This window comes from Aedes aegypti, chromosome 2 (genome assembly GCF_002204515.2).
Source record: "Aedes aegypti strain LVP_AGWG chromosome 2, AaegL5.0 Primary Assembly, whole genome shotgun sequence".
Taxonomy (NCBI): domain Eukaryota; kingdom Metazoa; phylum Arthropoda; class Insecta; order Diptera; family Culicidae; genus Aedes; species Aedes aegypti.
In genome coordinates, this window is record NC_035108.1 from 257,536,928 (window position 1) to 257,562,301 (window position 25,374).

Here is a 25,374-nt window from a genome sequence, read left to right on the forward strand (position 1 = left end):
AAAAAGAAAAAAAATAAAGCAAATTTTATCGTGCGTGTTTCTTGCGTGGATTCCTTTTTCTATTTTTGTTCGCAAATTTGTTGGTTGAAATTGGTTCGGAATCAGCTGTGAGTGAAATGATTAACAAGTAGATCGAAGTGATTTTGTGTAGAAAGTGAACAGGTTTCGGTGAGAGGCAGTAATCTCCAAGAAACCAAGCAAAAGTGCTTCTCCGGACGAGTTTTTCCTCCCATCAAAGAAAACAATAACCAAAATGGATGTACGCACAATCGAAGAGGCGGTTCTCGCCTTTTACAGAAGCGGAACGCGCCAACAGGAAGACACCCACCAGTGGCTGCAGCAGATCCAGGAAAGCCCCCACGCCTGGTCCTTCTGCTGGGAACTGATGCAGCTGAACAAACCTTCCGAGATTCAGTTCTTCGGGGCCATCACTCTGCACTCCAAGCTGACCAAACACTGGGCCGAAGTTCCCAAGGAGGCCCACAACGAGTTCAAACAGAAGCTGCTCGAGAGCATAGTGCTCTTCGGGAATGGGCCCAAAATTGTGCTCAGCCAGTTGTGCATTTCGGTAAGAAAGGGGGACATTATATTTGACCTTACTATATACAGTGGTGGACAAAACTTTAAGATCACTTCGCTGAAAAATGCATATTCGTTGAATAGGGGGAGATCCGCCAGTACCGACCTAAGCCGCTGAATTCATAATTGAAAAAATATTGGTTTTATATGGTCTTGTTACCCATTTATGATGAATGCTATTTGTACGGATGATTTCTCCAAAAACTCGGAAGCAAACCAGTTTTTGAGTTTGGCAAGCTTTAAGCTAAAATCAGGGTGTCAATCCATCCGGGAAAACCGGGAAAAACCCGGGAATTACAAATGACCGGGAAAAATACGGGAAATACCCGGGAATTTGGTGAACACCCCGGTAAAACAAAACATAAGACTACCGGTTTATTTACATTTTGAGTACTATGGGGTAAACTAGAATTTTTAACAAGGGGTGCACCACCGTCTGTAGTTCGTACTTCGCATTATGATTATGATTTTTGGTGAGGTGATAGAAAGATACTTAACGATTATTATCTTTGAAATTTTTTTAAAGGGGTACTTAAGGATTTCTATACCATTCGCGGTGTGGTTTTTCCTGCGAATCGCACTTAAAATTGTTGACATTATCACTAATAACATTTTCATCGGTGATTTACCCTTCTTTTGAACACAGACAGTCCTTCAAATTGCACTGTTAAGATAGATGAAACATCTCAGAACAAACCGCGAAACGATACACCGCGAAATGGTACTGACCACGAAATGACCGCGAAATGGTACACCGCGAAGTGGATTACCACAAAATGTTATACAATCTTGCAAGTTTTTGTTCTGGTTCAGTAGACATGTTCACCACCTTTATCACTGGTTCATTGACAGTTTTTTTTTTCAATGTCATTGATCATAGATAAATCCTTTGTGGGAAAAACGAGAAAGAATATGTTTTTGTAATTGTAGTTAATTGAATCTGATCCTTTTTCTGATCTGCATTTAAGTCTCCTTATACTAAAAACCAATCAAATCTTTTTTATTTATTTAACAAAAAAAGATTTCTACAATTTTTGTTTGCAGGGGTCCGCGGGATATTTGTAGAACTTGAAAGGGGCCACAGCTCCAAAAAGGTTGGGAACCACTGGCCTAGACGGTTCTTACAATGCCTCTGACGAGATTTTGTATAGATTTCTGCAGATTGACAGGGAATTCTTTCAATAACCCAAAACAAATGTCATCTTTGATGAATAAATAAATAAAGAGGTCCTTTAGGTATTCTTGGTAAGATTTCTGTAAAGTATTTGACTAGATTATTAATATGTTCATTAAATCTTTTGAAGATTACTTGGAAGATGCAATCTTGGATTCATAGGAGAACAATAACATGTATTTGGAAATATTGTTTCAGTTAAAAGATCTTCTCTTGGATCCAACATGAGATTCATCACAGATCAATCATTTCTCCATAAATCAGACATAAGCCATGTCTAACGCATAATTCTTAAGGCATTCTTAGAAAGTAATAGGTTGGCTATTTAACTTTGCCTTTTTGTGGAAGTTTAGATGCACAAAGCGGGCATTAATATTATTACATAATTTCTCTGAACTTCCTACGAATTCCAGGGGGTAACGGTGTTTTAGATATTTCAGCAAATCAGCATTTTTTTTTTTTTCATAAGGGCCTATCTGTATCCATCGACTTCTCTTCATCGTTGCATACTTTGCGTTATTGCAGAAAACTGATTCTGTTGTCGTAGGAAGAAGAATCACTATATCTTCTTCATTAATAAGAAATATTGCAGATTTATTTTAGCAAAGTTATTAGTGGAAGAGAGGATCGTTGAAGATGTGCAGAAATATATTAAATCTTTTTGTCCATAACCCTTTTAAAATGTAAACCGTTTTTTTTTGAATTGTATTAAAATCAATTCATAAATAAATTAGATCATGTCCTCCAAATTTGTCCACATCGTATAAAAAAAAGAAAAAATATCAAAACGCAGGATTTTTTTGCTATCTGTTTTTTTTAATTTCTTGGACACCCGGGAAAAATCCAGGAATTGGAAAACAGATTTTGAATGGACACCCTGTAAAATGGATAGATTTATTTAGCATTACGGTGAATTTCTCTTAATGTTTCTAGGCTTACAATTTTTGGTGAACCTTTGCAACTGATGGGATTTACTGTACCAACTCTTTTGGCTTGCGCTGTAATGTATGCTGCATATATAGATATTGTGGTTAGATCTAGTTGTCTCGAAATTGTAATATAACATACTTACAATGAGTTTAGATTGTACCCAACTGCCTTAGAGATAATAATGAATGAATATATCGCTTGTAATTGCACGTTTGCCAGGATTTGAGTACAATTTAGTTAGATATTTAGTATTAAGATTCCTCATAGTATGTTTACCTTGTACGGCTCGAAAACACTAGTTTTAGGCAGAATTCTATTGATGATATAATATAAGCTTTAGCTTATGAATAGTTTAGATAATAAGACCTATAAAAGGATTATTTTAATATTTCATCATAAATTTACTTAGTTTCAGAAATAGATTGATAGCAATAGCATACCACAAGTCACTCTTGTTTTATATTGTATTGTTCTGTTGTTCGCTTCTGTTTAACCCTTTTCTAGGTAATCATAGATCAGTCGTATAGAAGTGTGTGAAAGTCTCACTTTGTTTTTGAACGCTGGTTGCCTGCATCATCAGCTTTGACGCTGCCGACGCGGGGGTTCCCAACGTGACACTATCATTTTTATAACGTACAAAAATAAACATAAAAATATGAATACGAATTTTGATGATGTATTCTAATACAAAAGTAAACAATCTCAAAAAATGGCTCCCAATATCCAATACACAATCTGAAAATGTTTCGTCTTCTGTAAATGTGTACATAATTGAGTTGCTTTACTCCAGGAATAGTATTTATTTGTCAATTTAATTCATTTGCAACATTTACAAGAGATGTTGGTTGAAATTAGCCTGCAAGACCCCTCCCCTTGGTTCTGCAACCTTGCCGCGATGGGAGGGCATAATCCATTAGCCCACAAGATGGAAACCAAAGGCGTAACCTATAGTGGTGGTAAAAATCTAATTCCAGCTTCATTTCGCAAAATTTTCAATTAGGGGCGTTGTGAAGCATTGCATTTGCCATCAAAAAGTGAATTTTGTAGGAGACTGTAATATATGTTACAACCTGAGAGAGACTCGCGAAGAGGAAACATATCCACGTCATATGCAGCCCAGAATCCGCTGTCAGGAAACGTCAAATGCAGCCCGTCGTGAAAAAGTGAAAAGTATTGTATTCAAAATAAACTATTATCAAAAACCTCAGTCAGCGGAGCAGTTTTTCCAAGGATGCTGATAAGTCTAAACACAAGACTAGTTAGGAGTAAGAAAAAAAAACTCAGCAATCGCAGAAAAAGAAGACCGTCTCCGCGAGTCTCATCTCAGTTTACAACCAGTGAATCAAATTGTCATGAAAACGAACAACAAACGAGCAACAAAGCACGCTTGCTCACAACCGTTTGTCCCAACTTTTAAGCTAAGTATTTCGCTCAAGAAAATTTAAGAAATTTCTTGACTGAATAAGTCAAGAAATTTCCTACAGAGAGCCCCATTTGAAATGAAATTTCTTCTCAACTGCGTACTGCGATCAGAAAAATGCGATGTTCTGGGCCATTTCTTCGGAAGAAATTTTCCACGCATCAAGATAGGCGATTCCTTTTCAATTCTGGACAAATTCTGGACAAACATTTCAAAAGGGCACATCGACATTGGTAAACATTGGCTTTGCAAGACGCTGCACAGTGATGCGAGGGCGGAAAATAGTCGAAAAACTATCTTGCACCATTAATTCCCAAAATCTTTTTGAATTTTCCAACGATAATTCCCTGGCCACGATCACAGGGTTTGACGGTGCCAAAGTAGAAGGTGCACCATAATAATACCCGTCTGTGAAACATATCACCTTCCCAATACTTTGGCACACCTCCAACGGTTCATGATTTATCATGAAACGGCTGCATTCAGGCAGAGGATCTGTTAATATGTTTCGGCATATTATCAGGTCCTCTTCGAACCGAGGGACCGCCAGGGCTCATTAGTTACTTATAAACCAGTGCTGGTTGTTGATGTTTCAGTTCGTTTACACGAGCTGTAGCATCCTTTGTACTAATCAGCAATGGTGGTTAAGTTTCGAAGCCAACGTGTGATCAATCGTTTTATAATGCAACATAAGAATGGGTGTTTGGTGGAACTGTGCGTTATACTCGTCGTTATTAAATTTAGTGATTGTGAAGGTGCTAATAGTGATTTTATAATAAAATCTATGGTGATGAAAATTTGAAAATGAAAGTGGAAGTGATTCTGATAGTTTTGTTAAAAATATAATAATAATGATGTGAACTCTACTAATTTAACAATGGCCATAATACATTGTGCATTTGTGCAATCATTTCTCTAAATATAAACTTTATTGCCTAGCTCTTCAAACGTGCATGATAAAAGTGTTAATAATGACAGCGAGTGCAGAAGAATGGATCGAAGTGATTTTTTTAAATTTCTTGATCATAGTGCTAAATCGTAGTTTGAATAGTAATGACTACAGCAACAATATAATGATACATTTAAATTGAATATCTTTTAATTACTTAGTAATGGTAATAGATGGTAAATAGTAATAACAATGAATATATATGAAAATGGTGTGATGTGAAAAGTGATATAATGGAAAGTATATCAGAAGTGTATTACGAAAGTTGATGAGTGATAATCGGTGATATATGTGATAGTGTCGAAAATAAAAGTGACGGCATTAACTCGCACAATGCGCGCAAAGAGCAGAATTTAGCCACTGCACAAAGAGGAGACAGACGCGCGCAAAGTGTAACTACACGAACACAATGAGGGCACGCAGTCGGAAAGAGAGTGTAAGCGATTACGCAAAGAGTTATGCTGACGGAGTGTGTTGGCAAAACATGCTCAAAGTGTACACAATTTGGCTCTTTTTGCCTTATAACATGGGTATTTTTAAAACGAGACCAACGAATAGATGTCAGATATCGATGTCCGTAGTTGTTTTGGAATTCAAGATGGCGACTTCCGGTTTGTGAAAAGCGTTTCAAACCCATGCAATATGGGTATTTTTGGAACGGGGCCGACGAGTAGATGCCGGAAATCGATGTCCGTTGTCGTTTTGGAATCAAAGATGGCGACTTCCGGTTTGTGAAAATTACTTTGAACCCATGCGATATGGGTATTTTTGGAACGGGGCCGATAAGTAGATGACGGAAATCGATGTCTGACGCCGTTTTGGAATCCAAGATGGCGACTTCCGGTTTGTGAAAAGTGCTTCAAACCCATGCAATATGGGTATTTTTGGAACGGGGTCGACGAGTAGATGACGGAAATCGATGTCTGACGCCGTTTTGGAATCCAAGATGGCGACTTCCGGTTTGTGAAAAGCGCTTCAAGCCCATGCAATATGGGTATTTTTGGAACGGGGCCGACGAGTAGATGACGGAAATCGATGTCTGACGCCGTTTTGGAATCCAAGATGGCGACTTCCGGTTTGTGAAAAGTGCTTCAAACCCATGCAATATGGGTATTTTTGGAACGGGGCCGACGAGTAGATGACGGAAATCGATGTCTGACGCCGTTTTGGAATCCAAGATGGCGACTTCCGGTTTGCAAAAATCCCTTCAAACCCATGCAATATGGGTATTTTTGGAACGGGACCGACGAGTAGATGCCGGAAATCGATGTCCGGTGTCGTTTTGGAATCAAAGATGGCGACTTCCGGTTTGTGAAAATCACTTCAAACCCATGCAATATGGGTATTTTTGGAACGGGGCCGACGAGTAGATGCCGGAAATCGATGTCCGTTGTCGTTTTGGAATCCAAGATGGCGACTTCCGGTTTGTGAAAATCACTTTGAACCCATGCAATATGGGTATTTTTGGAACGGGACCGACGAGTAGATAACGGAAATCGATGTCCGTTGTCGTTTTGGAATCCAAGGGATTTTTGCAAACCGGAAGTCGCCATCGTTCCAAAAATACCCATATTGCATGGGTTTGAAGTGATTTTCACAAACCGGAAGTCGCCATCTTGGATTCCAAAACGACAACGGACATCGATTTCCGGCATCTACTGGTCGGTCCCGTTCCAAAAATACCCATATTGCATGGGTTTGAAGGGATTTTTGCAAACCGGAAGTCGCCATCTTGGATTCCAAATTGGTGCCAGACATCGATTTCCGTCATCTACTCGTCGGTCCCGTTCCAAAAATACCCATATTGCATTTAAAGTGATTTTCACAAACCGGAAGTCGCCATCTTGGATTCCAAAACGACAACGGACATCGATTTCCGTCATCTACTCGTCGGCCCCATTCCAAAAATACCCATATTGCATGGGTTTGAAGTGATTTTCACAAACCGGAAGTCGCCATCTTTGATTCCAAAACGACACCGGACATCGATTTCCGGCATCTACTCGTCGGTCCCGTTCCAAAAATACCCATATTGCATGGGTTTGAAGGGATTTTTGCAAACCGGAAGTCGCCATCTTGGATTCCAAATTGGTGCCAGACATCGATTTCCGTCATTTACTCGTCGGTCCCGTTCCAAAAATACCCATATTGCATGGGTTTAAAGTGATTTTCACAAACCGGAAGTCGCCGGCATCTACTCGTCGGCCCCGTTCCAAAAATACCCATATTGCGTGGGTTTGAAGGGATTTTTGCAAACCGGAAGTCGCCATCTTGGATTCCAAATTGGTGCCAGACATCGATTTCCGTCATTTACTCGTCGGTCCCGTTCCAAAAATACCCATATTGCATGGGTTTAAAGTGATTTTCACAAACCGGAAGTCGCCATCTTGGATTCCAAAACGACAACGGACATCGATTTCCGGCATCTACTCGTCGGTCCCGTTCCAAAAATACCCATATTGCATGGGTTTAAAGTGATTTTCACAAACCGGAAGTCGCCGGCATCTACTCGTCGGCCCCGTTCCAAAAATACCCATATTGCGTGGGTTTGAAGGGATTTTTGCAAACCGGAAGTCGCCATCTTGGATTCCAAATTGGTGCCAGACATCGATTTCCGTCATTTACTCGTCGGTCCCGTTCCAAAAATACCCATATTGCATGGGTTTAAAGTGATTTTCACAAACCGGAAGTCGCCATCTTGGATTCCAAAACGACAACGGACATCGATTCCCGGCATCTACTCGTCGGTCCCGTTCCAAAAATACCCATATTGCATGGGTTTGAAGGGATTTTTGCAAACCGGAAGTCGCCATCTTGGATTCCAAATTTGTGCCAGACATCGATTTCCGGCATCTACTCGTCGGTCCCGTTCCATAAATACCCATATTGCATGGGTTTGAAGGGATTTTTGCAAACCGGAAGTCGCCATCTTGGATTCCAAATTGGTGCCAGACATCGATTTCCGTCATTTACTCGTCGGTCCCGTTCCAAAAATACCCATATTGCATGGGTTTAAAGTGATTTTCACAAACCGGAAGTCGCCATCTTGGATTCCAAAACGACAACGGACATCGATTTCCGGCATCTACTCGTCGGTCCCGTTCCAAAAATACCCATATTGCATGGGTTTAAAGTGATTTTCACAAACCGGAAGTCGCCGGCATCTACTCGTCGGCCCCGTTCCAAAAATACCCATATTGCGTGGGTTTGAATGGATTTTTGCAAACCGGAAGTCGCCATCTTGGATTCCAAATTGGTGCCAGACATCGATTTCCGTCATTTACTCGTCGGTCCCGTTCCAAAAATACCCATATTGCATGGGTTTAAAGTGATTTTCACAAACCGGAAGTCGCCATCTTGGATTCCAAAACGACAACGGACATCGATTTCCGGCATCTACTCGTCGGTCCCGTTCCAAAAATACCCATATTGCATGGGTTTAAAGTGATTTTCACAAACCGGAAGTCGCCATCTTGGATTCCAAAACGACAACGGACATCGATTTCCGGCATCTACTCGTCGGCCCCGTTCCAAAAATACCCATATTGCATGGGTTTAAAGTGATTTTCACAAACAGGAAGTCGCCATCTTGGATTCCAAAACGACAACGGACATCGATTTCCGGCATCTACTCGTCGGCCCCGTTCCAAAAATACCCATATTGCGTGGGTTTGAAGGGATTTTTGCAAACCGGAAGTCGCCATCTTGGATTCCAAATTGGTGCCAGACATCGATTTCCGTCATTTACTCGTCGGTCCCGTTCCAAAAATACCCATATTGCATGGGTTTAAAGTGATTTTCACAAACCGGAAGTCGCCATCTTGGATTCCAAAACGACAACGGACATCGATTTCCGGCATCTACTCGTCGGCCCCGTTCCAAAAATACCCATATTGCGTGGGTTTGAAGGGATTTTTGCAAACCGGAAGTCGCCATCTTGGATTCCAAATTGGTGCCAGACATCGATTTCCGTCATCTACTCGTCGATCCCGTTCCAACAATACTCCCATATGTTCCAATAGAAGCATTCGGTAGGTACTCAATGAGCCACACAAAGAGTGTGTGTTCACCATTTTCCATCAACACTTTGTGTCGAAGGATGCATTGCAGCGAGAGCAGAAACACAAAGAGGCGTCAAAGAGGGAAGAACCAGTGAGAAAGTGTAGCTGTCGCACTGCACTCAAATTCATGATCAACACAAAGTGCGCGCTCTTTGTGTTTTTCTGTTTTCACTGAGGAGATGCCAGCCCTGAAGTGAGTGATGAAATGAAATGGGGAATGAGGACCTTTTAATAAAACTATTACGTTCTTCACTTTAACCACTCTAGTAGCATTTCAGGCCTTATCATAGTTTGATAGTAGTCTGAACTAGTAGACTGCAAAACTACGGCAAGGGCTGATTGCTGCTAGCGTACACAGTGACCATTTGAGCAACATTGCTTAGGAACGTCTGTGTGATGAACGCAATAGAGGCTTATAAAAGCAAATGCTGGTAAGGAGCTTAGGGCAGATTAAGAGTGCCAGTACTACCCCTATCGCTACCGACAAAAAAAAAAAAAAAAAAAAAATCTTTTTGAATTTTCCAACGATAATTGAACAGTCTTTTTCCAAGGTTTCATAAAGATTGAGTGGAAATTGAAGTTTTGAGAGTATTTTGGAAAACACAATCGAGTTAATTATTTTTTTTTAATTTCCTTGTAAAATGTATGGAGAAACCCAAATGAAATTCAGTTCAGTTTTCGAATATGAGTACACTCTCGCACACAACCCGATTCAGGTTCGACCGAACTACAATTTGCTTGACGTTTGTTTGTTTATGTGTTGATCACTGACCCAGTTCCTAAAAACGAAAACGACAATAGACTCATCTTGCGCAAACTTGCGCAACACAGGTTTTCTGTCGTTTGACTAACCGGATTGAATGTGACAATTCTGAGTACGGTAATATATTAATGAGTGTAATGAATACTTCCATTTGGGTGCTAATCAAAAGGCATATTAGTTAAAAAATAATTTTATGAGATACTAATATAACGGTACTGAAGGATTTCATTTTCGAAGCATTCACTAGCTGGGCTCAAGTGCTGTATAGCTTGACGAAGCCGAATCACACGTTGATTACATAGAATTCTGATATATTTTGAAATCACCTAAAAATGTGTTAATCTTACATTGATGATAAATAGATCTATAACAATCTAGTCAGTCAGAGTAAAGAAACTTTATAAGAATATGAGAAATATATTTCAAGACTTTTTTTTCATCTTTTGTATGGAGTTGAATCACTGTGCGCTGTTAAATCCAATTCAACTCGATCACGCTCACCATTACCACTATCAGGAATCAATCTCTCTAATAGTGGTGTTAGTTTGCGTGGGCGAGCTAAGAAGGGTTCAACAGCAACGTTTCTTAAAAAAGGCTCAAGACCTCTTGGGCCCTTTTCAAATGTTTGTCCAGAATTATACAATCGAAAGAAAAATTGTCATGACAATGACAGGACGCAACATTGTTGCAGTCTTTTCAATTCCTGATTAATCAGTTATTTTAAACAAAAAATCGAATTTCTTCATGGATGCTGTTCGATGATGTAGCAATGGTTATCAATTCAGAGAAAGATCTTAAAAATTTGCAATGAAAAGCCTAGAAAATCGCTGGGCATGCTGAACTGGCGTTGTGTTGGTTGACAATTGATTTACTGGTTACAACCTAAGGTAACTATATTAATGACTATAGAAAGTAAGACGCTGATATTGATCATTTGGGTACAAATGCTAGTTTCGTGAAATTGTTGAACAGACTCATTTCTTTAAGGACATATGAACGCAATGACCAATATATACTTTTGGGATCTCGTGGGAAAAATCAAGCAATGGTTTCCTCTATCCAGATATTCGTCATTCCATCATTCATTCAAACGCATCCTTTCTTTTGGACAACTATAGTTCTGCCACACTCTCTCAAATCAATCAGAATAATCGCCGCCTATCGGTCAATAATTGCTCTCGGGCTTTGATTGGAGCGTGATTTGGAATTTTGAAAGTGGATTGTGGCTGCTCAGTCAAGGATAAAGGATCAATTCTCGATTACTTTTTCAAATCGGCGTAAGTAACTTTCATACGGTTTTGAGAAAATTAATTAAGAAGAATCATAACCTGTCTTCAAAAACTGTTTTAAAATGAATCCCCTTTTTAACATTTTTTCGCCGTGTACATCGCTCAAATTTTGCATGCAATCAGCTCGCGTTAAAATACTAGGTAATTTCTATCGTTTCCCACGAAAATTGTATGACAAAATGATAAGCCGTTTCATTCAGTTACTTTCGACGTTTTTGTACCAGTGTAAAACCGACTCAAGTAGTGTTTTGTTTTGATTCGTGGTTAAGTCACTTTGTCTCTCCATACAACGGAGCGGCGAAAGTAGTGGTTAGGTTGCGAAAGTTGAAAATCTTACTTTCGTCGTTTTGTAAATTTTAAAATTGAACGTTCTTAAAGTGAAAAATCGAGTTGGTTTAGAGCGGAACGTGTAGAAATTCGTCTGCCAAACACGTAGGATTGATAAAGTAAGTTTGTTCACTTTTATGACTTGAGTCTGTTTGAATAAGGTTTCGAGAATTGGTGATCTGCTTTCATGCTTTTATTTCAAATCTGTAAAGTATCTATGACTGCACATTTAATGGTTACAACGGTGGAACGTTAATATGATTTCTCAACAAACTATGAAAGGTTCGTCACTGTGAGTGTCGGCTTAAACTCTCATTCATAAATAAATTATGTTTCACATATTATTTTTTTCTTTTTATTTTTGTAATTCAAAATGAATGGTTCGAGATTAAAAGTGTAGACTTGCAAAAGGCTTCGAATGGTTCGCCACGCTTTGGACTGGCTTGCGCTCTTATTACCTCACCCTAATGCTGCAAAATGAAAATGATTTTTTTCAAGCACGTCATGTTTCTTTGTTATTGCTATTTCATTTAACTGTTATGTTCCTTAAAATGTATGGTAAAATATATTATAGGCACAACATCACTGTTACGGGTGAAACTTTTCAGAGTTCCTTGAAGCAAATCCACCTTTGTTCCCGATGTGATAAGCTCAAAGCTGTTAATAGTTCATTTGTAAGGCTTTAATTCAATTATAAGATAATAGGTAATACTTACAATCGATCCCTTACTCAGTTAAGTTAATAATTTTTTTGGATGTACAATAATTATTTCAGGTTGTTTAGTTGCACAATTGCCTGTAATTCAATTCAACAATTAGCTTAAGTACAAATATAATAAGATGGTAATTCACTTGATCAAGTTTGCTCCATCCAAAACAATGATTTGCCAATAATAAGTAATCATCCTTATTTGACAGAGAGTTCATATTAGACTTCTTGTCTCACACAACGACCCGCGGAATGTCAACGACGCCGTGGGGTGTATCGATGAACACTTGCGTCGCAACAATCACATTGATCATATTTATGCTAAAAATAAAGCAATTCAGCGATTATGAAAATTTTGAGCGAGATACTCTCAAAGTTTTGCTCGTCACTGTATATGTATATTATACATCGTACTATAATTGTAATCTTTTTTCAGATGAGCGTTTTTATTGTACATATGCTGGAACATCCGACCGTGATTGAGGAGGTCACCGGAATGTTCCTAAACGAACAGCTTGGAACCTTATCCAAGAACACACAGCTAGAAATTCTAATGTCCGTACTCGAGGGCATTCCGGACGAGGCGGAATCGGTTCATACGCGCATCCCGCGCTCAATGGTGCGTGAAGAGTTGAACAAGAAGGCGGAATTTGCTACCGGAACGGTTATTAACTATCTCAGCGAAAAACTGAACAGTGGACGAATCGAGGAAAGTGAAACCAGCGCCCTGATTAATGCCACGAAAAGTCTGGCAACGTGGCTCAAGTATGGTAATATCCGCCTGGACGGCTGCGAAACGATGGTGCAGGTTCTGCTGAAACTGATTCACTACTGCTACTGGAAGGAACCCAAAGATGACGGATGCCTTTCGCAAGAAGACAGCGACCTGGCAGAGACGGCTGTAAAAGCATTGGTGGTAAGTGCTGTGAAATTGCCATTCAGATTGTACGACATTTCAAGGTGTCCCATTTCGCAGTTTGTATCATTTCAAGGTTTACTGTTCGACAGGTCGTATCATTTAGATTGAGGTCTTCATTACCCCCGACTAGAGTCCGCGGCTACAAAGCAAAGCTATCCCGGGCGGTCCAGGATCTTTTTGTTGCTAGTAATTTAAGTTTTTCATTATTTTCCATACGTTTTGACAGCTATCGACTACCATTCTTCCATGCACTTGTGGTGGAAGTTTGAGAAATTTGAGAATCCAGCGTAGCGCGATCAGTGAGTGGAATACAAACATCAGTGTCGCTACTCGGCGGCCAGCGAGAGAAACTGAATGTTAGAAAGGTTGTTGTCTGTACTTTTTGCCGCTGGCGCCAACTATTAGCGTTTATAGACGAAATAAACAGTGGCTTTTGGAAATCCAATCAACTATCTCCGGTAGTTTTTACAGGAATTACTTTGAATGTTTTCCCATATCATTATCAGTCTCGTGAGCTTCCCGGGAAAGCTGTTCTTGTTTAAGATTTTCCATAGCTCTACACGGTCTGTACTATCGTATGCCGCCTTTAAATCGATGAAAATGTGATTCGTTGGGACCTGGTACTCACGACATTTTTGGAGGATTTGCCTACTATACTCGCTTACTATAGGTGATCTGGGATAATACTTCGTAGGCCGCATTAAGAATGGTGATCGCTCGAAAGTTCTCACAATCTAACTTGTCGTCTTTCTTATAGATGGGGCATATCATCCCTTCCTTCCACTCCTCCGGTAGCTGTTCTGTTTCCCAGATTGTGCCTATCAGCCAGTGCAAACAAATTGCCAGCTTCTCCGGGCCCATATTTATGAGTTCAGCTCCGATACCATCCTTACCAGCAGCTTTGTTGTTCTTGAGCTGGTGAATGGCATCCTTAAAATCCCTCAAAGTGGGGGCTGGTTGGTTGCCATCCTCCGCAGTACCGACGAAGGCGTTTCCTCCGTTGTCTCTGTTGAAATAAACTACGACTATAAAATAACAAGACTTTTCCGCTCCACACCGCAGGCTTCTGACTGATATCGCTACCAGCCAGCTCCTCTCTTTTATTTAATGTATGGGTAAAGATATATACAATTCATTCACTTAAAATACTACCTCTTCAATTCTTACCCATAGACATCTCCACTTCAGGGTGTGTGATGTACCTGCTCTCCAACACTCCTCCTCATCACACAACCTTCAAACCGCCATCTGCCACCCGAGCACTAAGCTCCTCCTGGCACCGAGCTCCAGCTACCGAACTCCTCCTAGTCGAGCTCCGCCTGGCCAGCTGCACCATCGTCCTCATGGTCAACCCCGCCATCCTACGAGCTCCTCATGACTCTCGAGTTCCTCCAGCTCTTTCAAGCTCGTCGTCCGATTAGCCAGCATCCGCACATTCAGCCTCGTTCTCAGCATCTTGGCCTCCAACTCCACCTTTCGTCCAGGCTCTACCTCCTCACCGAGATTCTGCCTCCTCATCTAGGCCATGTCTCCTTGTCCAGGTGCTTCCTCGTGGTCCCTCATCGGAATGACTTCAGCGTCCTCTAGGCGTTCCTGGGCCCATAACCTGTTGAAATAAACTACGACTACAAAATAACAAGGCTCTTCCGCTCCACACCGCAGGCTACTGACTGATATCGCTACCAGCCAGCTCCTCTCTTTTATTTCATGTCTGAGTAAAGATATCTACAATTCATTCAATTAAAATACTACCTCTACAATTCTTACCCATAGACATCTCCACTTCAGGGTGTGTGATGTACCTGCTCTCCAACAGTCTCGACCTTCATTGACTGTGCTCTCAGCGCCATTCAGGTGTTTGTCGAAGTGCTGCTTCCACCTTTCGATCACCTCACGCTCGTCCGTCAAAATGCTCCCATCCTTATCCCTGAGCATTTTGGCTCGCTGCACGAAGCCGTTGATAGATGCGTTGAGATTCTGCTAGAACTTGCGTGTTTCTTGAGACCGGCACAGCTGTTCCATCTCCTCGCACTTCGTCTCCTCCAGGTGGCGTTTTTTTCTCCCGAAAGAGGTCGGTCCTGTGAACCGGAAGTCATCCGCCAACCGGAATCGCAGGACCGACTTCCACCTCCGGGGAACTCTTCGTCGGGGTAGGGTAGATTCACCGCCGGGGACTATCCGAGTAGTGCGCGAGAACCTGGTGTGCTAAATGGCACGCGTCCAGCACCGAGTGAACTTCCTTCGTCAGGGAGTTTCTGGCACGTGTGTTTTAATACGGGTCGCTAAATGGCGATAATAAGAGCGTAACTAGCTACTAACAGGAGCCAAAGGGCTTAGCATGATGGGCAAATCTCTTGATATGGGTCGCTAAATGGCGAAAATGAGTTACTAACTACTAACAGGAGCCAAAGGGCTCAGCATGGCAAAAATAGAATACACCGAAAAGTAACGAAGCGGTGCAAACAGCACATAACACCTCTCCTTCGAAGTAATACTGCAAGGTGGTGCCGGAGGGGAAGTCAGATGAAAGGAATCCTAGGAGAGTTTTTTTTAGTGGGTAGGCACTCAAGTGAATCCCACACAGTGCCAAATCTGTATACTGGCATGTGCATGAACAATACACACAACAGGCCAGTCTTTAGAAGATTTTTTTAACTCCTAGAAATAAAAAAAAAAAGAGGCGGGTCTGCTGTTGCCGTTTCCGTCTATAATGCTCCACGTTCTGCCTGGTCTCTTGCTGCAGCATGACCGTCCGCGCTGCGTTCTTCTCCTCCAGAATCTGCCTACATTCCTCGTCGAACCAATCGTTCCGTCGACTCCGTCTCACATACCCGACTCAGCTACATGGTTGATGGCTGCCTTCACTGTACTCCAGCAGTCCTCAAGAGGGGCTTCATCCAGCTCACCCTCTTCCGGTAATGCAGTCTCGAAGTGCTGCGCGTATGCCGCTGCGACATCCGGTTGCTTGTGCCGCTCTAGGTCGTACCGGGGCGGCCGTCGGTACCGTTCGTTGTTGACGACGGAGAGTTTTGGGAGCAGTTTAACCATCACCATAGTGGTCAGAGTTGATGTTAGCGCCATGATAGGTCCTGACGTCGATAATGTCGGAGAAGTGCCGTCCATCAATCAGAACGTGGTCGATTTGTGATTCTGTCTGCTGCGGTGATCTCCAGGTGTATAAAGCCTGTCCACGATAAATTTCGGACACGGATGGCGGGTGTACCACAGAAAGTTCGAGAATTTTACAGAAAGAAGGATTAACATCCTTGTCAACTGTTTATTTTGTAGATATAACTCTTTTATTCTGAAATAAACAATTGTTTTTGTTGAATTATGAGTAACTTTTTTTTGCTGCCATTATTTGGGTGTCCGAAATTTAACGTGGACAGGCTTTAAGTATGGAAGGCTGTGCTGAAAGAAGGTGCTATGAATGCTCATATTCTTGGAGGCAGCGAAATCAATTAGTCGTAAGCCGTTTTCGTTCGTTAGCCGGTGGGCGCTGAACTTTCCAATCATCGGTTTGAGTTTTCCTCCTGGCCAATCTGAGCGTTTAGATCTCCTATGATGATTTTGACGTCATGGTTTGGGCAGCTGTCGTACTCGCGTTCGAGCTGCGCGTAGAAACGTCTTTATCATCATCAGTGCTTCCGGAGTGCGGGCTGTGCACGTTTATTATGCTGAAGTTGAAGCACCGACCTTTGATCCTCAACTTTCCAATTCTCTCATTAATCGGCCACCACCCGATTACGCGCCTTTGCATATCACTATAAAAGCTGTTCCCAGCTCGTGTGTGTTGCCGTAGCTCTGGTAGATGGTATGGTTAACTCTAAACGTTCGCACCATTGATCCCTTCCAACACACTGCCTGCAACGCTACGATGACGAATCCACGGTCTTTCAGCACGTCGGCGTGTCCCGGTTCGCATTTTCTAGTTGATTATTCGTTGCTTGATTTTTACTGTTGGCTTGCAGGGCCTGACACCAACCCCCAAGATTTCCGGAGAAACCATTCCCCCTAAATATTCGTAGGACCATAGTGCACAGTTTAGCTTAGAGTCCTTCTCTGGCACTCGGACGATGATCAGCCGCCCCTGACATGGGGAACAGACGCTGTTGTGAGCCGCTCCTAACATGGAGTACAGACGCTCCAGGTTTGCTGAAGCAAAAGCTAAAGCAAATCCCCCACCCCCCCTTTCCTGTCAGCATACGACCAAAGTTACCACCTGGGTTGGTTACCAGATCTTCCCTAAGGTTACTCTTACCTCGGCCAGTACCACGAGGAGGTAGGGATAGGCGTTGCTGGGCAAGAGGCTAAGGACCACACAAAGGGGTCTTTTTTATTCCCAACCATTTACCAACCGCGAATCATCATAGTTACCATGAAATTTTGTTTCCAGTATGGTTCCATGAGTAGATATCAAGACAAAGAACATCGACTTATGGTTTCACTGTACAATTGATTTACCTTTACTTCGCTACACACCTGTGAATAACTAGTAGTACCGAAGACCGAATGTAGTAATAGGAGTGGTAGCCATTCTGAGCCCGACCACTATGTCTTTATACGGACTTTGATGTGACTGTTATGCGAATATTTTCAAGATGGGACAACACAAGTGGGGTTTGTTTTTGAACAAGCTAGGAACAAAGGCTACTTTTTCAGCAGTTTTTATCAAGCTTCTGACGATGTTGAGTTGATTTATGCAAAAAACACAAATCGGTCAAAAGTCGACATGGGACTGTTATGCGAATATGGGCAGTAAAAGCGCTAGAGGTTTTGTCTAGCTAAATTCTGTTCCTGGCCTAGTGTGCATTGGTTTTATGTTCTATAAGTCGAATCCGCCTCCCTAACTCGATGGTCCCTTCTATATCGAGTTAACTGTATTCATTCAACAAAGTATGAATAGTTCTTCACCATAAGTGTCGACAAAAACTATTGTTTCTGTTAAAATAGCATTCTAAAACACATACATTTCATTTAATATAATTTTTGTCATTACTGAAAAATCTTGGAATGGTTCGACACTTTACAATTGTGATGTCATCAGTGTTTATGCTTATGCTTTCGTTATTTCAGCTTTTTTATTGCGTTTCAGCCTAACGTGTTATGAAAATCTACGTTTTGTATTCAAGCCTTAAGCCTGATTTGCTGCTGAACAGGAACCGCTAAAGCATTTTCTCGCCGATTCCTTGCAGAAATTTTCTACAGCGGCTCTCGTTTGAACTGACAGTTTTTTTGAACTGCGTACTGCGATCTGGAAAAAAACGGTTCCTTGATCGATACCTTACAGGAATTTCCCATGCATCAAGATAGGCCAAGAAATTAGTGGTCAGCAGCGAATCTGGGTTTAAGCTAAGTATGCTGTTTCGCTCAAGAAAAGTAAAGAAATTCCTTGACTGAAAGGGTCAAGAAATTTCCTACAGAGAGCCCCCTTTGAAGTGACATTTCTTCTCAAATGCGTACTGCGATCAGAAAAAAGTGATTTTCTTGACCATTTCTTGGGAGAAATTTTCCACGCATCGAGATAGGCGATTCCTTTTCTTGTCGGTAGCAAACCGGCCTTTAAGCTAAGTATGCTGTTCCGCTCAAGAAAAGTAAAAATTTCTGCCCAAGAAATGGTCAAGAAAATTCCTACAGTGAGCTCCATTTGAATTGACATTTCTTTTCAACTGCGTACTGCGATCAAAGAAAAATGCTTTTCTTGAGCATTTCTTGCAAGAAATTTCCCACGCATCGAGATAGGCGATTACTTTTCTGTTGAAGTGCATACTTCGCTTTATGTTGGAATTACAGTGATACCTCCATGAGTCGATGTTCCATGACTCGATATCGGTGGAACCATACTAAACACAAAATTTCATGGTTACTATGATGGTCCCTAGAAACAGCTTTCCAAAGGATTGCTGTTCTATGACTCGATATTTCCATGAGTCGATGGTCCCTTCAATATCGACTCATGGAGGTTTCACTGTAGTCATTTCTGTGAAAGTTTCATCAGCAACGACTATATCAGGCCTGCCCAACCTTTTTGAACTGCGTGCCAAACCGCAGAAAAAAAATTGTGTGGCGGGCCACATTTTTGGATGCTCAAATATATGCTTGAAGTCTGGCAAAACCATACCTCGGATTTTCAAAAGCACAAATCTAGAAAACTAGACAATCGTTCGCTGTAAATTTGATCGACTGGCTACCACCAGCAGATGAAAATTCGTCCAAATTTTCAGCTCGAATGGTTGTTTAGTTCCCCTAATTTGTGCTGTTGCAAATTCGAGGTTTAGCTTCGATGTATTTTCGCCATAAGTTCCAAAATTTTGTATCACTCGTAATGTTCTCATGAAATAAACACAGTAAGTGTGACAAAAGTTAGTAAACAAGGTTCAAGAAATATGACAAAACTTGGTGAACGAAGCAAATTTTATTTGGAAAAACCGAAAAACAAATGAAACATCCTGCTAGATATCGTGAAAGCCTCTTTCAAAATTATGAAATAAATTCCAGCATATTTTAAAAGATCTGAGTACACCAGAAATTTTATAAAATCATAATCCGAATTCTTCCAGAACCAGTATTATCAGTATTATCAGTATGGCCCAGAGTGTTTTAAAACCCTGAACAAGCTTTTACGAAAATCTTGGTTGGAATTTTCAGGATTTTACAAGAATCATGTCTAGGATTCCTTCAGAATCTCACCCAATAATCATTCCGGAATCCTTTCTTGAAAACGTTTTGAATGCTTACCAGTATATAAAAACAAACTTGCTCTATACTATATCATTTTTTCGCCTAAGATTCTGTCAAAATCCTACATGGTGTTATATGGTAAACTTTTCCAGGATTTTAGAAAATTACGTTTTATATCACGCCCAGCTGTTGGTAAAATTTACTTCCAAAGTTCTGTGAAAATTTAAGCCTTGATTTAGTGAAGTTTTGTTTGAAAATTTATCCTTTTGACAATGAGTTATGTTCAGCCTTCATTCAATGCACGGTAGAAACATTTTTATTGTAATCCCAATAAATTATAATAATTTCTCATAATAAACCTCAAATCATTACCTCAAGTCAGATTTATAAGAAGAACAAATTTAACCTTTATAAAAAACTGCAATCGGCAGTGCTTAAAACTAGCTGCAAAATACCCAGATTCTAAAATTAAGAGCTCAAATCATTCACAAAATGAACAATTACCGAGCTAAAATGTTAGCTTGAAACTAAATTGTAAATTAAAACGGTTAGTCTTGGTATGCTCTATTTAACTTCGGGTTGGTAGAATAGCGAACGGGCCAAATATGAGAAGAATCTTCGAACCCTCCGCGAACCGGATGCGGCCCGCGGGCCGTACGTTGGACAGGCCTGGACTATATCATGCGTTTTATAAATACCACCCGGATTTTTTTCCAGAAATTTTCCAATATCGTTGGCGATTCCCTAGAGACAACCTACGTTGAATAAGAATTATTCTTCAAGGACTTTCTTGGGTAATTTTCCAAAAGAATTCTGGAGAACTGTCCTAAGGAATCTCTGCAATAGTTTTTGGAGCTTTCCTTTGAGAAATTTCTGCTTGCAATCTCGAACAAACACTGGACGACAATTTTGTAGGGAATTACAATAAATCAGTGGACGCATCTCTGGAGAAATAACTGCTTGAATTTTTGAAGATGTCCTAAACAGAATTCCTAGCGAAATCGACGGAAGAAACACTAGATGAACTCATGGTGATGAAATGATACTAAACGCGAAACTTCATATTGCATATACCGTGGTTTATACACAATCGCCATTGCCATTAAGTGAAATACATTCACACAAATTCTTTTTTTCAGAAAATTATGAACTCCCAACACAACAATGGTTACAAGTATTCCGCGACTGTCGTACGGTTTATACGCCTCTTCCTGGACGTCCTGAGTCCGATATTGGACGCGGAGTGGAAGGAGAACAACGATAACGAGAATCTAGCTTTTATAATCTACACACTGTTCCTGTCGACCTTGGAGTGCTACTCGTCTGTCATTTTCGCCGGTATACTCTCCGACGACGAAGAGCTGGTGAAAGTTTACGGCCGAACCGTAGATCTGATTGTGAAATGTACGGACAAGCCGGGAACTTACCCGGTGGACGAGTCCTGCAGTACGCTTGCCATGGAGTTTTGGTACATGCTGCAAGACGAGGTGCTCTCGATGCCAAATGATGAGAAGAAAGTAAAACGATGGGAGGCTATCAAACCAGTATACGTTCATATAGTTAAAGTTTTAATTAAAAAGAGCCAGCTGCCAAATGAGAAAGCATTGCACAAATGGAACTCCGATGATCTGGAAACGTTTAGGTGCTACCGACAGGATATCGGAGATACGTTGCTGTCATGCCACGATGTGCTGAATGATTTGATGCTGGATGTTCTATCCGAAGCACTGGACGAATCCATAGCGTATCTCAATTTTGATCCGCAGAATACCGACAACTGGCCCTTGCTAGAGGCGACCATCCATGCCTATTGTTCAATTGCGCAGAAAATAGAATATGCCGAGTATCCGCAAATAGTTAAACTGCTCAAAGTATTAAATGAAATTCCTTATGAGAAATACAGTGATAAATTGCTTGGGATGGCTCTGGAAACGGCAGGAGCGTACAGTGATTGGATCAGCGATAACCCCAAATATCTCCCAGCGGCTATTGAGCTGCTCGTCCGAGGACTTAGCTCGACTCAAGCCTCCCAAGCCACTCTAGGTCTTAAAGATCTCACATCCGAGTGCCAGAAGGAAATGGCTCCATTTGCGGTACCCCTGCTGGATGCTTGTCGGGGTGCTCTTCAGGGCAACCATCTCAAGAACTCCGAAATGATCCGTCTAATGTACACCGTGGGTAACATCATGAGTGTCATCTCGTACGAAAACATTCTACAATATCTCGACCTTATGGTTTCGCCCTGCTTCGAAGAGCTCCAGATGAGTGTGCAAAATCAGGACACCAGCGATGCCGCCAGAGGTCGCATCATCCTCCGATTGGAAATGATTTCCAAACTGTTCTCATCACTCAACACCAAAAAACCGGCCAACCAAGAGGAGGACATTCCCATTGCCCGAGCGCAGCCCACCCAACCGGAACCGGTGCAACCGATTCTGCTGATTTTGGAGAAGACCATGGGTCTTTTGAAGACCCTGTGCACCATGTGGCTGCACGACGAAAGCGTGGTGGAAACTCTGTGCAAAACCCTACAACAGGCGCTCACCAATTTGATGGAAGACATCAAACCGTTACTGAACGACATGTGCTGCCTGATCTTGCTCATCTTTGCCAACAAGTGTGCGCCATCGGCCGTAGAGATGGCCGGCAATGTAAGATCATTTCGAAGGATTGGTTATTCGGTACTGACAACTTTTCCTTCTCTCTCCTTCTAGTTTATTCTAATCTTCTATAACGATCCCGAGAGCAAGGAGAGCATGAAGCAACTTTTTACTGCTATTATGGAGTACAACTTTGGCCAATTGAAGGTAAGTTTATTATAGATATGCCAGAACTAAATGATAATAATTTGCTGTTATTAAAAGCTCAAAAGTTTATTTTCGTAAAAATATGTTTAACGTTGGTTATACCGTTAAATTAACATCTTAAGCAGACTTCTGGTATTGCTCAAAAAATGATCAAAAGACTGCCATGCAACAAAAAACCATCAAGATTTTATTATATGGCTATATGACAACTGGTGCACTATGATAACTCCTGGAAATAATCATCCTTAACATACCTACTAATGAAACGTACGAAGAGTTAGCGCGGATTGTCGAAAATGCTGTCTGGATTCCACAAAGGCGTATCGACGTCGGTCATAATTTGGACAGTGCTCTATTTGCTCTGACGTTCGGGAGCGTTTGGTTTTGTTTTTGTTCCAGTTCAGAAGAACTGTTCGCCACTTTCCATCACTGGACTCGACTTAAAAAAAGACCATCGTATCCCATAGTTTCAATAAAAGAGGGATGGGATGTACCTAAAAGCTCTTAAACTTTAAGATTCTTCAAACAAATTTGGGGATTATGACTATACCTAGTTTAAATATATAATGTGTGCACACGATGGTTTCCTTCAAGTTGAGTCTAGTACACGACACTGAAGATGGCCTTACAGTTGAGGTCTAAATATGCGTATCTGCCAAAAGATACAAACTCTAGTGGAATTAAATGGTATAGTACTAAATTCGATTTTTCATCTACTCATAAGGAAGTGTTTAGTGTCAACACGTGGCATATCAGGAACCTGTATGACGTTACCCATTGTTTGTACTGTTATTATATTGCACTAACACAATCACACACAGACTTTCTCCTCACCTCTTTCATATCACATTGGAACTTGGAACTTTGACGTTAGAAGATCCGCGTATTTCGAATGATTCTATCAGATGCATCCTATTAGGACTTCGTTGATCACCGTAATGGCGCTGAAACTGCAAGCTGGACCCAGATATGGTGGCTATTTGTGTAATGGCTGATATCTGGCACAATCTGTATCTAGAAAGCAAAGCAACTACCGCAGCAGTGTAAAAGTGATATTTTTTCTATAAGGTAAACCTCCCAAAATGCCGTTGCCAGGTCTCGACGGATCATATTCTTAAAAATTTCAAGACTAAATTTTGTCGAGCTGACATTTTTAATGAAACAAGTTGCTGCAACACCAACACGATTTGCTGAATTTCAGCAGAACGTTACTAATAATCATCAGAATTAGCAAAACGAGCGGAAAGTGCATGAACAAAATTGTTGATAAATTCAATTGGCAAATTGTCACCAGAAACGAAAATCTTCTGAAGTTTAAAGACTTGGATAATTGCTGTGGAAAGATTTTCTACTGATCCATTAGTTTGTTTGCTTCGCGGATGGTATGGGCTCTGTCGGCTATATGTTTGAAAGGATGACAGACCTGTAAATTGGTCTCAAACGTAAGCTATAAAAGTCGAGTTAGTGTTGAATGCGTTTGAAGTGCATGTGCAACGGATCCATCGTGATATAACTTGCCTGGGAAGCAGTGTTACGACAGACGAGGATACTTTCAAGGTTGTGAATGACCTCGTCTGTATTGGAGCCTTGCTAACAGCTGATAACACCATTAGTCGTGAATTCTATCAATTCATTATTCTATTTATTATCTTCTACTTGCAGCAATACGACGACCAGCAAATGCTCTCCGATGTGTCGGATTTGATAGAAACCTTCTTCCTGTTCAACACACGCATTACCAAGAAAATGTCCAAATGCTACGGCGAAACACAGACAGACTGCACGCGACTTATAGAATATGGTAGAATGTTGCTCAATGCCATGAGAAACTGGTTAGTAATATTTCTTTCTTTTCTAAACGATTTGCAGCTATGAAAAGCATGATGTTACCAGAGACGGGGCCCATCAAAAAAAGCGTTGGATTTTTATCGATATTCATTAAAGAGTCTCGCAACTGTCCGCTTATGATGAGTGCTGTTGTGGCGCAGGGCGAAAATATTCTTAGCAATACCTTCCTCTGTTTAGGTAAGGGTTTCCGTTGATTAAGGTGCCAAAGAACGTAACGATAACACTCCGTAAACGTCCAATTCCAGGTGGTTATACTCCTCGGGCCCACGTGGACGTGTTTGCAGACATATTCCTTGCTCTCAATTACAAATACCCCAGCGATTATACCAGGTGGATAAAGATTCTAGAGAAGCCAAACTTCCCCACGCTATTTGTGAGCCAAGCTGATAAAGAGCTGTTCATCAAAAAAGTACTCAAGTAAGTATTGAGGCAAATGTCCCAACAATTGACTTGATTTCAAATGAAACTATTATTTCAGAGAAAAGGTGAACCGAAGGTTGGTGCAAGAACACGTCCGCAAGTTTGCCGCTCTCTGTCGGAACGCAGTCGAATGGGAGATAGAGTATAGAACTAGTTAATAAGTGTAAGTTATTAAGTATGGAGCAGCAGCAACAGCAAAAAAAGTAATTGGCAGCCGCTGGGTTCTTTCGAATGTGATTTTAGATTTTAGGTTTAGGACGTGAAGATTGTGACGTCAAGAAAAAAGCTTAAGCAATGTGTATTAATGCGTGTGTCGTCTGACGTAGTAGATATGTACCTTGTAGATTGTGAAACGAATTATGCTTCGTTTCGGTGGAGCCCCACCCTCTTTCGAAGTCTCAATCCTAGAATAACAATTGATACGTAATGAAATTTCCTACGTCGATATGAATGTACTCAGCGAATAATGATTTTATTTTACCAGTATTGATCGAGTTA

At 41.1% G+C, this 25,374-nt stretch overlaps 1 protein-coding gene across 1 annotated transcript; it reads left to right on the forward strand.

The window, feature by feature from the left end:
• On the forward strand, positions 1-25,362 carry LOC5566446 (importin-13). The gene is made up of 8 exons (XM_001650765.3): positions 1-568; positions 12,638-13,117; positions 20,941-22,452; positions 22,516-22,608; positions 24,271-24,409; positions 24,478-24,633; positions 24,702-24,873; positions 24,935-25,362. Exons 1-8 carry the CDS (start codon positions 254-256, stop codon positions 25,032-25,034), a joined length of 2,967 nt encoding a protein of 988 aa, XP_001650815.2. The 5' UTR covers positions 1-253; the 3' UTR covers positions 25,035-25,362.
• Positions 25,363-25,374: the final 12 nt, after the last annotated feature.

Excerpts from the sequence above, each read along its gene's own strand:
- LOC5566446 (XM_001650765.3), top strand. The coding sequence starts at position 254 with ATGGATGTACGCACAATCGAAGAGGCGGTTCTCGCCTTTTACAGAAGC. Across the intron at positions 13,118-20,940 it reads CGGCTGTAAAAGCATTGGTG|AAAATTATGAACTCCCAACA; the intron begins GTAAGTGCTGTG and ends TCTTTTTTTCAG. Across the intron at positions 24,634-24,701 it reads CAATACCTTCCTCTGTTTAG|GTGGTTATACTCCTCGGGCC; the intron begins GTAAGGGTTTCC and ends GTCCAATTCCAG.